At 36.9% G+C, this 17712-nt stretch overlaps 1 protein-coding gene across 1 annotated transcript in view; it reads left to right on the forward strand.

The window, feature by feature from the left end:
* Positions 1-17712, forward strand: part of SLC9A3 (solute carrier family 9 member A3) — a 52745-nt gene that overhangs the window by 22631 nt on the left and 12402 nt on the right. Inside the window, exons 2-8 of the mRNA XM_075705235.1 lie at positions 3222-3524; positions 9049-9209; positions 11275-11353; positions 12740-12917; positions 13796-14016; positions 15977-16179; positions 16994-17083. Coding sequence (XP_075561350.1) covers positions 3222-3524; positions 9049-9209; positions 11275-11353; positions 12740-12917; positions 13796-14016; positions 15977-16179; positions 16994-17083 — 1235 coding nt within the window. The remainder of the gene's footprint in view (positions 1-3221; positions 3525-9048; positions 9210-11274; positions 11354-12739; positions 12918-13795; positions 14017-15976; positions 16180-16993; positions 17084-17712) is intronic.

The following is a 17712-nucleotide window of genomic DNA, read 5'->3' on the forward strand; positions in this document are numbered from 1 at the left end:
ATGGGGACATAATTAATTTTGTGGGACTATTTCTAGATCTCTCCTAAGCAAGTAAAGGCAAACTTTATGAAATGACTGTACTATCATTATGTCGGTTTGTTACACAATCAGAATGTATTAGCGACATAACTTCAGGATAATGAATTGTTAAAAAAACATTGAGTGATTTTAGAATTAATCTATCTCTATAAATGTCTATAAATGTAATAACTACTCATAATGCACAATCCTGATTGAATGTGTTTTATGCACATAGCCAGAAAAAAAAAAAAAAAATCAATCACTGCAAGTGCATACATAAACTCAAACATCAATCTAAGTTCCAATTACATCTTAGTCTGAAGCTATTTCATTGAATTTCATCAGTTGTGGTATTTTCCTTTTACATATTTCTATGTTTATAGACACTAGGACTCTGCTAATCATATTGCCTACTATCTGCCTGCAGAGTTAGCTAGGCAGTTACCTTAAAACAAATACAGTCTAGTGTTCACATTTTGCTTGGGCCAAATGCAAAAAAGAGAAGAGACTTCTCTAGAGCCCTATTTCATGCAATAACTTTCCTGTCCACAGCCTGCATTCCTAAACTAACAAGAGTAGAAGAATTTATTGCTGATAGCATTAAAATCTGGTACTGATAATCAGTTGCTTGGAGTTAAAGGAAACACAGACAGATATGATGTAGCTGATTCACTGGGAACATGCAACTTGTAGGAGGAGACAGTGTTACAACCAAAATCTGGTTAGCTTCCCAGCAATCACTGGGAGAAACTGGTTTTGGCTGTAAAGGTGAGAATTCTACAGAATATGAATTTTTAGCTGGACGATCGTTTTTTTTCCCAAATGTCTAGTTCTGAGAAGTTTTCACAGGTTTATTTTAAATTTTTAACTTCTTGTAGTCATGGCTTATCTGCAAACATAAGAGTAGGAAAACCAGACTTGGGTTAGTAAGACTAGCTCAGCAACATTCATTTTGAGGGATAAGGAGATAATCCCTACTCTGTGAAGTGATAAATTAGTTGATAATTCACTGACTGGAAATTCAAAGAATCAAGAATGACCAGTAGGAAAGACTTTTGAGAAGCTAAATGCTACCATTTATACATATGGAATAGTAGCTAGTTTGTTTTTCTTTATTTAATTTCTTCTCCTTTTTTTTTTTTTTTTTTTTTTAATGCAAGCCCAAGGGATTTTATTATAAAGAGAGGAAACCAACTGGGAAAAAACACAGTGTTTGTTTCTATGAAGTGTTATTCAGCTATTGATTACCTGACACAGATGATATAGAAAACTGGTGTGGTTTAGCCAACTTCACGGAATGCAGTTTGCTTTCATGCGTGGTCGCTGTTGTATTAATCCCACTTTGAAGCTATGTTCTAACATAGTTTTCAAGTGTTGTCTGCAAGCACTTAGGAACATCTACATTCACGATCATTGTTGGTATAGGCAGGCAGTTGTAATTTTTCCTTTCATGTTTTCTATTCTGATGAGGCCACAGATGTTATACAACTAGTGGGAACCATCTTATTGTGTGGCTACCATAATGATGGGTGATGCTTCTAACATTTCCTGTGTAGATGCAACCAAGATGAAGACAATTCAGGAATGGGGCCCTTAAAACACTCTAAAAGTTAACTAGTAAATGTTTGACTAGGACAAATGCTTGGCTGGGAGGAAAAACAATGGCCTTTCAGTAAAGTGACCTGGTCTAACATCTCTGCATAGTCAAGGGGGAGATTCTTCCACTACACCTTAAAAGGCTGGAATTCTTAATGATGGCTTCTTGTTCAAACTAGTTTTGAGCTAACTTGTATTAAAGCATTGCAAAAGCTTCAACACAGTTCTAGGTTGATGCTCAAACCAGGAGAATCTTGATGACTTTTAGTGGAATTTTCTTCCTAAAGTGAAACTCACATTTTCAACACAAAGCTATATAAGTAAAATCTCATTTATTTGGACGGTATCACAAAGTACCAGGGTTCAGACCATCTGGGACACATTGATATTTAAGGTAAACTGAAGGAAAAGCTCACAGAAATCCCAAGAAAATAAATTAGCACACCTGTGTTTCCTTAGTATCAAACACATTTGCCACCTCCTCCTTTTTCATGTTCCATCTTTCTTTCTAGACTTGACTTCTGTTATTCTCTCTTCTTTTTTTTTTCCTTTTATCTGATACCTAACAAGTGCATTATGAAAATATGTTGCTACATATATTTGCAGTCTTACTTGTGTTTCTGTCATCTTGAACAGTCTATTTTTTCTGTCTTGGCCTTGCCATCTTTCTGTCTCTTTAGATTCATTCATGGGACTCTGTAATTTTCCCTCCCTCTAATTATTGGCTAGTTTAATAGTCTTATCGCACCATACAATTACATGTTTTTCTACAATAGATACCATATACTGTTCATCTTTATTAATAGATTATTAATAGATTTCACACACTACTGTAAGATACAGATTTTATGACCCTGTTTATAGAAAAGAAAGTAGCCTGTGGCAGAACCATTTCCCATGAATATATCTATATATGAAGGAGGCACCACTAAAGCCCCCATTCCTCCAGAAGGCCTCTGAATTAACTGAAATCCTTACTAAGGAGATTATGAGGAAAAGGCCCAAAAGGGATCTCCCATGATATCAGTTCCATTCTGCTCCTGCTGCAGGCTACATTGTCATATAATATTCTTCATAAATTTAAAAACAGTTGTCTTGAAACTAGTTCTTCTTTTAGCATTCTTCTCCCATCCTCCAGTAAACCTGCTATTACAGTGATCATTTTTAAAGACAAATGTTGAGAGGTCAGATGTGTATTTTTAGCTACAAAAATAAACTGTAAAGTCATACATTTCCAGCACTTCTACCATTTCTTTTTAGTCTTGCACTTACTGCTTTGTACAGAACACCATCTTTCCCTAAACAGATCTTGTATGGAGAAGATAATCCAATAAAGGAAGTAAATGTAATGGAATATTGGTTTCATATAAGTTGAAAAATGCTGGAAAAATCTGAAAATCAACCTTTTTATTTTATAAATAAATAATTTTTATAAGTGGCTGGGTTCTGACACTGTAATCCCATGCATTCCATGCATGCTTTTGGGTCTAATAACAATGAAAGCAGGAAGTTTGTGGAAGTCAAAATTGCCAACTAACAACAGTTGTTGCTCAAATTGTTTCTCCATTCCAACTCTGACAAATTGTTTTCTTCTTTCCTTGCAGTTTTCCACTTGTCCCACAAAGTCACTCGGGTGGTTCCAGAGAGTGCTCTGTTGATTGTTCTTGGTCTTGTCCTTGGTGGCATTGTATGGGCAGCAGATCACATTGCCTCCTTCGCCCTTACACCAACTGTATTTTTCTTCTATCTGCTGCCCCCCATTGTTTTGGACGCTGGATATTTTATGCCAAACAGATTGTTCTTTGGAAATCTTGGTTCCATCCTTTTGTATGCTGTCATCGGGACAGTCTGGAATGCGGCCACAACCGGTTTATCTCTCTATGGTGTCTATCTGACAGGAATAATGGGTAAGTTTGATCTGTGAAGGCACAATTGCGAATGCTACTGTATGCCAGCTGTTAGATGGGTGATATTTTACAACCTAACAACTCTTTTCAGCAGAAAAATCCAATTTTAATGGGAACAATTTGTCATATTTTTAACAAACTTAAGAATGATCTGAGAAATCTTCTCTGAAGCAAGCACAAAAGGGATTTGAACCTGTGCCTCTCATATTTTCCTTCCCTAAATGTGTGCGTACACTCTCAGGATACAGCTCAGCATTCATCCTGCTAATAGACATCTGGACAAAAATACACTCTGAAGGGCTTGTTTCTTTCTGCTGTGATAGAAACATTCAAAGTGACTGTGAAATGGAACTGTCTTCCTTCAGTCAACTTTAATATTAAGTAAGCAATGGTTGCTGAGTGTGTATGCATGCATGAATGACACATGTCTTATTTTGTCTTCTGAGGCTGGAAATTGTAACTGAAGACTTACAGAGCCAAGTAGCACGTCAGACGCTCCCTGTCTTAATTAAACTACAATATAAGGGTATGGGGCTGTTAGAAGAGGCACAGAACAGCAATTTTTAATCTCCTGAGCCGGTGTGGCATGCACATAAGCTATGTACTGCCACCTGAAGAACAATAATTCACATTGTATGTGGATTGCATGTGTTTTGAAACAGGCATCGTATCTATGCTTTTTTAGTGTCTGTACTGAAGAAGCTCAAGAGCCCTTCTAGGACAAAATTCTCTTAGGTTCATGAGTTCTAGAAAGTACAAGGTACATCTTTGGGAGACCTTATCGCTCTCTACAACTACCTGAAAGGATGTTGTAGTGAGGTGGGTGTTGGGCTCTTCTCCCACGTAGTTAGCGATAGGACGAGAGGGAATGGGCTCAAGCTGTGCCAGGGGAGGTTTAGATTGGATATTAGGAAAAATTTCTTCATGGAAAGGGTAGTCAAGCATTGGAACAGGCTGCCCAGAGAGGTGGTGGAGTCACCATCCCTGGAAATGTTCAAAAAATGGGTAGATGTGGCACTTTGTGACATGGTTTAGTGGGCATGGTGGTGTTGGGTTGATGGTTGGAATGAGGATCTTAGAGGCCCTTTCCAATCTCAATGATTCCTAGTTTTTACTTTCATTATAAATAATCCAGCCACCAAGCCAGGAAATATGAAATTGCTACTCTACGCTTAATTGGTTTAGTGGTGGACTTGGTAATGTTAGGTTAATGGTTGGACTGGATGATCTTAAAGGTCTTTTCCAACCTAAACAATTCTATGATTCTATGATTCTATGATCGGAGTGCTGCTGAGAGCAGTACAGATATAGTGTGCTACTGTGCCTGTGCACTCTGCCCATCCATTCTTGGCAATCAGTGAGTGAGTGGCTCCAAGACCACCAAGGGATATGTTGCGTTGTATGAAAGGCTCAACAGCTAGTCATGGGGCTGTTCTCTAACCACAGTGGTGCAAAAACAACTCAGAACAATTTACCACAGACTTCCTTTTCAGTCCAGATAAAAAGAGTGCCTCAAATGTCAGAAGGTGCAGATGTTGCAGAGAACATTTTTGTGATGAAGAATTAAACTATTAGCTGATTATTACAGATGATAACATAGTACGAGTTTTCCAGCCTCAGAAACTGATCCCATTGTCCAGCACAGGGAAGTAGCAGAATTTGGGGCTGGGTTCTCTGAAATGGAGCATAAGATTGGGATATCTGTTCCATCCATTTTAAGGGAAACCTGTGTTGTCCTTATTTGAAAATCCCAGTCTGGAAGAAGTAGACCACAGACTTATTCATATAAGACTCATGTAACTGCAGATGTTTGTAATATAGACATCTATGATAGACTTAGCTTACATTTTAGATATTTGCCTTACCATAACTCACATTTTATAAGTAACAATTTTTCTTTAGAAGATACAAAAGTCACAGCTCAGATGCAGACACTATTGACTTTCATAGGCAGGTAAGATGTTTTATGTGCTTTCAGCCTCTAGGCACAATACATTGCATCCACAATTTCACATTTATGGTTAAATACAGGTTTTCATGAACAAAAAAGATGACAAAGGGATATTGCTATTGCTACAGATTGGACAAGGATTTCTCTCTTTAAATATCCAAGCTGCTTGGAACAATTTAAAAAGTATGACCAAAAATATTTTATTAACACCTTGTTCTGGGAAATACAATGAATGATAAATGATTTAAAAATATATTGATAAAAATCATTAAAGGAAAAGCATTGATGTCTTTATGACATATGAAAGGGAAGTCAAGTGTTTTCCCCAAAATGTTATTTTAAGTGAAAAATCCATTTATCTCTTGCTCTCCTCCCAATACATAAACAATTATTGACTAACTGTAAAAGCTGGATTTGATGGCTACATGTTCTGTTTCATCATTATGCAATTCTTTTAGTGACAGTATATGCTAGAACTCTGAGCTTACAGTTAAACAGGAGAATTAGCCCCTACCACAGGTCACAGCTAAAGCTCTACAAGCTAAAAATAAGGATGTTAACAAAAGCAAACAATAAACTGATATGCCTGGCAAATTTAAATGTTTGGAATGAGCGTTAATTGGTATATTGTGGGGACCTGTCTTTACCACCAAGACATATTATAACCTACTAGAGTTCTAATTTCAGCTATGGAAAAGGCCAGAGAAGCCTGTCCCTGATTCAAACTATGTCATTCTCCAGCAAAGCTAAGTAGGACTTTAAAATAGCTACATGACACATACTTACTAATCCACTAAATACATTGTGTTGACCTCCAAGATGTCAGCAACATCTGAGCACCACAGTTTGTGAAAAGCCTTGCTGTTGTTACTTACTTGCTGAAGATAGGAGAATGCTGAATTACTCAATTTCTAGAAGAGTTCATAGCAGCCTCTGGTTGAAATTCTAGGGCATATTTTTGTTTCTACCCCACTTTTTCTACAATTGGAGTGAATAATGCTAAAAGTAATATCATTAAAATGTAGGAACGTATATCCACTACAGACTAAGATGAACTAAAACCAAATTACTTCCAATTTCACCATGGAATGGAATGGGTCTGTAGTACTGTTCATCAATATGAGAGTGCATAATCCCAAGTGGATTACATTGATTTCCTACATACACTTCTTTAGAAGTGAAAATAAAAGATCAGCCCTTAACTGTTAACTAGCAGCCATGCCAGTCTGCTTTCACAGCATATGAAGAAGTATCTAATCCTAAATCTTCCTGGCTGATTGCACCTAACTGTTCACCATCTGCTGGAGAACTGACATATGCAGCACTTCTCTGTGGAATAATTGTGGTTGTGACTAATGCTTAGCAAAGTTTTTCCTGTACAATCTAGGTCACAGCAACAACATGCTGAGTATGTGTAGAAGTCTTAAACTGGGCCCAGCAAACTTACCTTGCTCAGGTGTCACTGCTGGCAGCTAGTCATTCCAGAGCTGGAGGAAGCAATGGTCATGCATCACTTGGAAATAAATTGCATTATTAGTCTAAATGAAAGTCTGATTTAGAAACCCCATGCCTCTTGACACTGCTTTGTAGGAATTATAGATGTGTCCTAACCTTTCCATAAATATTTGCTCGCTAGCTTTGCAAGTCTTCAAAGAATGTACCAATGATTATAATTGGTAACATATAAAAAAGATAAGCAATCTCAGTGAACCAATTTATTTTAACAGCTTACATTCTGTGGTACCCTGATATCTGATAGTTATTGTCATTGGGCTTGTTCCTTCCTTAAGCATGGTAGAGAAGGACAACACTTGATGGAATCATTACTTAGATTCAGGTTCAAGGCTGTTCTCAGAATTTTTGGCACAGACTTCAGCTCACTGCTTCAACCACTCTCTCACACTAAAATGGATAGATTCAGCCCTCATTCACAGTCCGGTATGTCCAAGAGTGAAAAAGACTATTTCTCTTTTTGAAAATATAGTTATATGTCGGTGGAAAACTATGAATTTCTGTTTTCAGGGCCTTACCAGGTCCCTGTAAACTATATGGAAAACATTGTAGATGCTCTGATTGGCAGACAGCAGCTAAGAGAATATGTACTTCTGCAGCTCCCCAGATTATTTGCCATTGTCTTGTACAACAGGGTGTTGTCTACTCCTGTCTCTAGCTGCCCATGGAAGTGTCCTTCTCTTGAGTAAATATGCCCATGCCATTTTGTATCAAAAGTACTTGGAATCTAGTTTCTGTTTCAATTACCTTCCAAGCACTAAACATTCTGGATTTAAAAATTATCTTGTAAGAGTTCTTGCTAGAGGAGTGGCCGTATTGTCCCGAAAGTACCTTACAGGAAATATTGATCCTTTGGCTACGGCTTACTGGCTGTCATTGTCTGACTCATGCTTCCAAATCATTTAATCAGATTTCTCCCTCAGCCGTAGAAATCATGCCTGATACAACTGTCTATTAATTTTGGGCATGGGCCTCTGCATTGTGTTCTAATGAATGAACTCTCAAAGTATACCTTCTTTGTTCTTCCTCATATACATTTGGGCTTCATCACCTCTTAATGAACCTTGCTTCCTCCTCCATCCATTAATGAACACAAAGGGAATTTTCCTGTTCCCTACCCTTTCAAAAATCTGTTCCCCAGAAAAAATGACCGGGATACCACTCTTGATTGCATGAAATGGGTAAATTTTGGAAGATATTTAAGAAGCTGCGCAAAGCAATCTTTGTGGCTCTCCCTTTTCTGTTACTTTTAAAGCGATAGCGATGCTTGTCTCAGTCTATTTGCATAACTGAACAAAATAACATTAATAACTAAAAGAAGATTAAAAAAACGAAATACTGGGTTACTTTGTCACTAGAGTTTTTTAGTTCCACAACTTTTGAAATCATTGCCAAAATTCCTAAGGGGCTACAACACAAACATGTTGAGCTACATCTTAGTCCTTCATCTATATTTATGGTCCACTTGCGGACAATTTAACAGTGGCCTCATGAATCATAATTTGGGAACAAGTAGCTTCACTGCACCTATCAATGAGTGTCTACCTGCATAAGGAGTCTACAAGTGGTATTTAACTGCACTGACTGCAGTTAAGCCCCACTGTAGCAGTTCTTAGCAACCAAGAGTCAAATTTGGCCTATGGCATGAAGTATTTTGGAATATTTACTTCAAGAGTACTGGTATATTCCTCTTACCATCTTGTCAGTTCTCAATCCTGTGATAATTTACTCAAGTTAGATAAACCATACCACACACAAATACAAAGCCAGTTTAGCTCTGGAAATACTTATCTCAAGTGCCTTGCCATAAGAACAAGACTGTACTGCTCCCAGAATGAACTTTGATCTCCATGGGCCAATGCTGGATCCAACAAACCTTGTAGGACACAAGATGACACAATGCAGAACTTGTGAAGTAGTTTCTGTGCCATGCTTTCCAGTTGATGCTTTAGGATCCCTATTGTCAAGGATTTTGCATTATCTGTAATAGCATAGTCTGTCATTACTACAGATAATACAGAGCTGACTCTGCTTTATACTTTGTTTGCTTTGTTTTTGAAGGCCAGCTGAAGATTGGACTGCTAGACTTCCTCCTGTTTGGCAGCTTAATTGCCGCTGTGGATCCTGTAGCTGTTCTAGCAGTGTTTGAAGAAGTCCATGTCAATGAAGTTCTATTCATCATTGTTTTTGGAGAATCACTTCTGAACGATGCTGTAACTGTGGTAAGTAAATCATATATCCAAGTTACCCAAACTCTAGAGGGTTTCCTCTGAAGTGTATTTTCCCCTTAAATAAAATAATATATCATCTGTGTGTATCTACTCATGGGCTAGTGTAGTGTAGCTCATGGTGTTCTCTGTCTTGCTTACAAACACTGTATTGCAAAGATTAAATGTTTGAGCGTGAAAGCTATTTGGAGCCCGTAAGTCACATAAAAATATACAGTCCTGGATTGGATGAGCATAAAGACATTTACAATGAAGTTTCACGTATGTATGTTTTATTTCCCTTTGCTGTTCAAGTAGGGCTTTCATGACTTACTGAAATTAGTTCCAGGGATTTTTAGCCTTTCTTTGCTCTTGTTTTTTAATGCACATACTCTTTTCTGCATATTTCCATTATGCCCATAATTTATATGCATACCTCAGATATATAGACACTCAGAGAGAGAATAGTCACCAAAGCGCTTATGCCTGTTCCCTCTCTTTTACTTCAATCAGATGTTTACCAAACCGATATATAACAAAGAGCCAATTTGGGAAAAATTGTGGGACATTTTAGAAAATTTCTGGTTTGGGTTGGGGTTTTTTGGTAACATGATAAATTCTGGAGTTTTTTTCATTTAGAAAGAAAAGGAAAACTTAATAGACTTCAATAGACTTAAAATAATCCCAAATTTCTAATGATGATTTTATTTTGATTGAAACACCTTTTCTTTTCACACAAAATTTTTCGCAGAAAAAAATAGTCAATAGTTCTGTAGCACAGTGCTAGTGGGCAGAGACCAGGAAGTCCTATGGCAGAAAGATGCTATACAACTGAGTTGCTATAGGGCTTCAATTCGCTTCTTGGATCATCTCCCATTCCTGCTTCTGCATATCTCCAAAGGAGGGTAAGACATGTCTACCAGGCTCAGTGACTTAATTTTTTGCAACCAAGGCAGCAAGGCACTGCAAGGTCACTGGCAGCAGCCTAACTGTTCACACAAGTTTGAAAATGCCATTTAGGGCCTCCAGAGAAACTTAACTGCCTTTAGATATCAGTCTCATTAGTACTTCTGGGGTATTACCAGAAACAAATATTAAAATAAACTGTTGATGAACTCAAGTATCAACACCACTAGCTTTCAGAAAGAAAGGAATTTTTGTTGCTGTGAAATGAATACAAACACTCACTCTATAAGTAAAAGAAAGTTTGATTGTTTGTTGAAGAAAATCCGGAAGAGAAGAGTAAGCATGATCAAGAGTCAGAAAGCACAGCCTATGAGAATATTTGAAACAACTGGAGTTCTTACTTGAAAAAGGAAAGACTGGAGGATAGAAGAAAGTGGATGATGTAGCATTCTTTAAATGTAAATATGTAAAAGACTACTGTTACAGTACGAAGTAACCTGTATGCCATGACTGGGGTAGATATGATAAGAATTAACAAGCTTAGCTGCAACAAGGAAAGCTGAGAAAGCCATAGTAAAGTTCGCTATCACTGGGAGAATTAAGAACAGATTAGACAGGCATAGGTCAAGAGTGATGCTCATACAAATCTCCTTAGGCAGGGGTATGGACAAAATGAATTCTTTACTTTCAGCACTTTCACTGTTAGTCAATTATTTTAAAAGCTTTAGTACAATTATTATAGTTTATTCTCTTTTATGTTCAACTTATTTTATGTATGTTCAACCTATTTCAATCCAGTATCTTATTATTAACATCTTTTTATTATCTTATTAAGTATCTTATTTATCTTATACAGGCGCTTAAATAAATCTGCCAAATACCTGGATTTTAGAGTGAGAAGTGCTTTAGAAAGCACATCTAGATGAAACAATGCTTCTTATAGATAGAAATCATATTGAAATTGAAAGGTTTTTTTTTTTTTACATTTTTGTTTCTTGCTCCACTATATTTTTTCAATTTTGCAAAATTCAAAAATCTGCAAAATCTTCTCCCTGCACACAGAATTTCCCTCAGTTATACATAATTTCAGAATTCATAATGTTGGGGCCCATAATGACATTATTTTAATAGGCTTAATTCAGCAAATATTAAGTTAGTCTACTTTTCTTTTCAGGTGCTGTACAATGTGTTTAAATCTTTCGTTGAAATAGGTCCAGAGAACGTGACGGGGATTGAATGCGTCAAAGGCATAGGTGCGTAGAATTGAATTGCCTATAACATCATTGATGTACATATGCAGACTTTTAAACAAAATATTACTATTATGCTATCAGTAACTGTTATTTTTCAGCCCTTTCTCGTCACTCATATTGTCACACTCCTGTGGCATAGACAAATGTCTTAAGAAAATAAATAAGTGAATATTTCTGAATATTTGGGAAACTTAATCAGATTTATTTTCTTCTGAGGAGACTCAACAGATGTGGAGTTCAGTTGTCAAGACCACCAAACTTGACAGCTTGTTGTGGTTTAACTCCAGCCAGCAACTAAGCATCATGTAGCTGCTCGCTCACTCCCCCTGCCCCAGGGGAGAGAATCGGAAGAATAAGAGTGAGAAACACTCCTGGGTTGACATAAGAACAGTTTAATAATTGAAATAAAGTAAAATAGTAGTAGTAATAATAACATAATAATAATAATAGTAATAATATTATACAAAGCAAGTGATGCACAACGCAATTGCTCACCACCCGCCGACTGATACCCAGACAGTTCCCGAGCAGCGATCGCTGCTCCCTGGCCAACTCCCCACAGCTTGTATACTGAGCATGATGTCATATGGTATGGAATAGCCCTTTGGTCAGTTTGGATCAACTATTCTGGCTGTGCCCCCTCCCAGTTTCTTGTGCACCTGGCAGAGCATGGGAAGCTGAAAAGTCCTTGACTAGCACAAGCAGTACTTATCAACAACTAAAACATCAGTGTGTTATCAACATTATTCTCATACTAAATCTAAAACACAGCACTATGCCTGCTACTAGGAAGAAAATTAACTCTATTCCAGCCAAAACCAGGACACAGCTGTACATATTTTCTTTGTATTTTATAACATGTCTGTAGTTTCAGCCTATGCTCTCCCTGCATTCCAGGAAAGTTGAGATTGCACATGGGCATTCTCACTCCGTATCACTGATTGCCATCAAGTAACATTTGCCAGTGACTATCAAGAGATGTTATTTACCTAAAAATTTAGTCACTATGTCCCATTCCATTCATGACATGATACTACAGTATTTTATGAATCAATGTTTTAACAGTGACATTGGCACAATCCATAATATGCTTTTGGAAGAGGATTTGTTTACAGAACATGGGAAAAAAAAATTGTTCAAAGAAATGTAGTGGGATTTGAATAAACCTAAAATGGTGAGGCTTAACAGAAAGTAACCTTGTTTTTTCTACAGAATGCTGCATTCACATACCAAGTACTCAAAAGCAATTCATGTTGTTGCTTTTTAGAAATAATTTTTGACTTGTCCTCCAAAATTTTCTCCAATTTGCTGGCCATACAAGAGAAGATAACTAGTTCAAACCATTATGTTTCTACTGTTTAAGCTGTGTTTGGTTTTGTTTTTCAGTGTCATTCTTTGTGGTCAGCCTGGGTGGGACACTGGTTGGGATTTTCTTTGCATTCCTGCTCTCATTGGTCAGCCGTTTCACCAAGCACGTGAGAATCATTGAACCTGGATTTGTGTTTATCATTTCGTACCTGTCCTACCTCACAGCAGAGATGCTTTCTCTTTCTGCTATCCTTGCGTAAGTCTCTTTTTATTACTGCCTGTGAAGGGGTGAGAAGGGAATATGTTTTTTAAAAACATTAAAAAGAAAGACCTAAATTATATAGGACAGCTATAGAATATGACACTCATGAAGCTTATGGTGAACATTACTATCTTCACACTGCACTCTATTATAGTTTGCAAATACTGTCATTCAGCCTTGAAAAGGAACACAAGATTTCCAGGATCTGCTGTGCAACATGAGAACTTCCTTTGCAAAATACAGACTTGTCTCTTTCCTCTTTGTGATTAATAATACTTCAATAACTAACAGTTGTCCATTTGTATTGACAGCTTTTCCTATAATTTGTAACTAAACCAATATTTTTCTAAGACATTATGTGAATGTCCATTATTTGCTGCTCTCAATGTCTTGACTGGCCTGTTAAAGTTTGCCTAAATCTTGCCTGTTTTGGCTTCAGTACCTCTGTGGTCTTTCTTTTAGTATCTATTGAATCCTGGCATACCTTTCTTCTCAGTTTTGCATGTCAGTTTGTAGATGTGACAGTGAGTATATTCAAGATCTGAAAATCTTACTGCAAACAGATCACTAGTTTAAGATTATGTCTAATGTAAACAAGATTTAAAATTTTGCATGTAAACCAGTATGGCAATCTGAAGATAATTAAGGTCTGTTATGATCTAATGAAATGTTGTCTTCAGACCTCTTGGGGTCATCTCAGGTGGAATGTTTGAGATATGCTTTTCACCTAGATTAGACTCCACAATGAATCCTAAGTGTATTTTTTCTTAGGAATTAATGGTGGGGTTTTATCACTATGTGAGACAGATGGAGATAATATTAAATGTTACAATGAATATTTTCTGAACAATTGCTTCTTTTTTTTTTTCTAGGATAACTTTCTGTGGCATCTGCTGTCAGAAATATGTCAAGGCTAACATATCTGAACAATCTTCTACAACTGTAAGATATACCATGAAAATGATGGCCAGTGGAGCAGAAACCATTATCTTCATGTTCCTGGGAATTTCAGCTGTAAATCCAGATATCTGGACTTGGAATACAGCTTTTATTCTGTTGACTCTGGTCTTCATCTCAGTATATAGAGTTATTGGTAAGGGGATGACCTTCTTTCAGTCCTTGCATTGTATTGTTGATGCAATCACATATTCTTTTGCCAAAACAAAACAAACAAACAAACAAACAAAAAATTTCAGTTCTAGACTTGTTCCTTTTAAAATATTCCATTTATTTTAGTTCAATTTATGGTTGGGGTTGGGTTAGGAGGGTAGATCTCTACAGTAAGTTTCATCATATGCTGAAATACAGAAGGATTTCACTTTTGATGACATGTGAGGATATGACTAGCCCAGCGGTTAACATGAATTACCCTGTGGCTAACCTTTGTTGACCCAGCACATGCTATTGGCAAAATCTCCTAGTGGACTTTGTCCTTTAGCTTGCAGCCAACCAAAAGATGTGAGTCCTGTCAGCCATCTCTTTCCTTCAGCTCTTTCAATTTGGTAATAAAGAGATTGTCTTAAGCTAATTTTATGGTTGACTTCAGGTTTGAGACACACAGTGATGTAAGACCATACACAATTACACTGCAGGTTCTCTGGCTTAAGAAATAATTCTCAGGGACTGGTGAAAAACTGAGTAAATAAGATTGTGGTAGGTAGGGATTATCTACTGTCAATTTACTGGGCTTGTATAAGTTTGCAAACATTTCAAAATACCAATGACCATTTGCCCAACTATGTAGTTCTACTATTTAATCACTGTTTTGTCAAATAGCAAAGGGGCTAAAATCACAAAAAAGGCATAGAATGAAGTACTTCTAGAGAGTAACATACATAGTGATTTGGTATATGTACTTACATCTGGGTTTATTTGCCTGTTTGTCTTGAATTAAATTCAAATAAAAGGTACCGGCATCTATCTAGCTGGCAGTTTTCCTAAACTCTTTATTCTTATTCTGTCTAGATTCCTGGGCTGAATGAAGGGCCTAGCCCTATGTCCTCCTTTCGAAATATTCTGTAACCACTGTTCATTTAGTCACCTCTCTGTAACCACTGATGTGTGTGAGGTGTTTAAACAAGTTTTCAGTATCTTGACTTTGTCACTTGTATTCCTGGAATGAGTGGTTAACAAAGCTGTAATAAGTGTGATCAGTAACTAAATAGTAAATATTCAGCAATAACAATATGCATCCATTAAAGTAATTGAGCTTAGACATTGATAAATTACTAAAGACCTGATAATATTGGGCCTTACGTAACAGAGCTCTCATACCCTTGGAGGAGTGAGATTGGTGACATGAATTAATTTTCAAGATCTCTTCCACCAGAGGCCTTGCTTACAGTGATACACACAAGACGCTCTTCCCTTAGCACAAGTTCAAAGTTCTCTAAAAAGAGAAATATCTCTTTTGTGCTTGTTAACAGTCTTGGCCTGCTGCAGTGGGACACACATGCTGTGCTCCAGGATTGGTGAAACTGGTTTCCTTCTGTATGGTGGGAGCTCTGGGAAACGTGATTTCTAGGGCTTTAGGTCTCCTACAGCAGGCAGCATCTCACCCGTAGGCCTGAAGATAGTGTTAGCATAACTATACAACCCTCCACATGACAATGTCATAAATGTCATTTTTAGTGATTTGTAAAGAGTACCACACTTACTCCCTAAATCAACACTGTATCAACCTGTTTCTGTTAAAAGACCCTGTGCATATCACTGACTATGGTGCTAGAAATTCTATTCTTTCTCAACTGCAAATTTCAAAGGTCAACGCATAGCAGAATTTCACCTGTAGTGCCTATGCCAGAAGGCAGCACTCTCACAAGAGCTGCTGACTGACAGAAGCAGCTTCATCTAATTCCTTTGGCTGAACATAAGGGGGTAAGTACCAAGGGGGCCTGCTCTCCTTGACAGTGTAGCAATACAGAGGAAGAAGTAGACAGTGCAGAGAATTTTGTTTTGAAAGCAGGATGGTGGTACCGTTACTGTTACACACATTTGGGATATTGACATTTCATAAGGGTATTTCTAGACATGCTGGCATTTGTTTTTTATAGGTGTAGTTTTACAGACATGGATTCTTAACCACTACAGAATGGTCCAGTTGGAGATAATAGACCAGGTGGTGATGTCATATGGTGGACTACGTGGAGCAGTTGCTTTTGCTCTGGTTGTACTTCTGGATGAGGAAAACGTGAAAGAGAAAAACCTGTTTGTCAGCACAACTATCATTGTTGTGTTTTTTACAGTTATTTTCCAGGTAATTCAACTTCTTAAGCATGCTTCTTGCAAGGAGAAGGAGTCCCCAAAAAGTACCAAATGCTTAAAGCAGTTCTCAGCTGAAGGTTGCATATTGTTTCACTGAACTGAAAGCATAATTGAATTTGTAATTTTAGTAACAAAGATCCTATTTTATGTTTTCATATGGCACCACAAGGGACAAAACACAATTTCCTCTGTGCTAAAAAACGTTCAGTCTTAGCTGCTTGGTATTAATAGTGCTCAAGTTAATATCTGATTAAGCATCCTTCACCTCATGTGAATAACTATAGGGAACAGTCCTTTTTATGGGCAAATACAGTTATTAAGCTGATCTACCTGAACCTAAGTCCTTGTTTCAAAATATAACAGTAAGCAGTGGGACAAGAAAGTATTTAACATCCAAACAAAATAGCACTTTCTGGCTGAAAAAAACAACATTAATTTAAATGGAGATATGTCACTATATACCAGCCTGGAATTTTTTCTCAAGTTTGTTATATAAAGTTTATCTGTGGTCAGAAACTCTTGATACGTGCAGAAATACCCCATTCAATGGTATAGGAAACATTTTAGCCCTTCCACTACCATATTTTTCTTATAGAAGATGTATTTTTCCACTGGTTGGTGTCTTTTTAAACAGGAGGTGAGGATACTGCATTATTTTATCTTCTAAAGGGGACAGAGATCAACTGAGGAAGTATGAGAACCACCATATAACATATAAAAATGCTCTATTTCTCTATAACCATGACCAGCTGGAGGAAAGCCAAAGACTAATTCCTAATTATTTATTATCATTTTTCAATCCTTAGGGACTGACTATCAAGCCTTTGGTACAGTGGCTGAAAGTGAAGAAAACTGAACACAGAGAGCCAAAACTGAATGAGAAACTTCATGGCAGGGTAAGATATTTTTAAACAAAACTATGGTATCTTGTTTGGATTCTTACAGAGTGCCTTAAGAGAAAAAAAAAAATAGAGAAAATTTCTTTTTGGGAGGGAGAGGAGAAATAAATTTCAAGTGTAAAATCCTTTTTCCTTTTTAAATATTGTTTATTTATGAAAAAGATACGAAAGCAGGCTTTGTAGCTTGCATATTACACAGAAAGGTAGTCTGGTGCCCAGTGCAGATGCTAATTATATACTGAAATTCCAGATTAATGGTAATAGTTTTAGTTCAGTGTGAATGCTGTGTGTGCCTGCATTTCTTTAACCTTTTAAAAGATTTTGAAACATGATCTTTTCCAATTCACTTTCACACAAAATTATAAAGTTTTTATTCAGTAAAAGAAAACATACAAATATAGGTTAAAGGATGGAAGACTATAAGGTATCTTTCATGGCCTTCTTTAATTCATAAACTTTTCAGATTTACACAGCTATCCTGCATTGAGTATTTTAATACATTCTTGTATGAGCTTCTAATCTTGTCTGTTTTCATGTTGGAAGTTACCTGAAGTGAATTAACAACTTAATGATTGACAGGGTTTGTTTCTGAGGAATTCTTTTACAGACTACTGAATAAATGCTTT

Source organism: Pelecanus crispus, chromosome 2 (assembly GCF_030463565.1).
Source record: "Pelecanus crispus isolate bPelCri1 chromosome 2, bPelCri1.pri, whole genome shotgun sequence".
Taxonomy (NCBI): domain Eukaryota; kingdom Metazoa; phylum Chordata; class Aves; order Pelecaniformes; family Pelecanidae; genus Pelecanus; species Pelecanus crispus.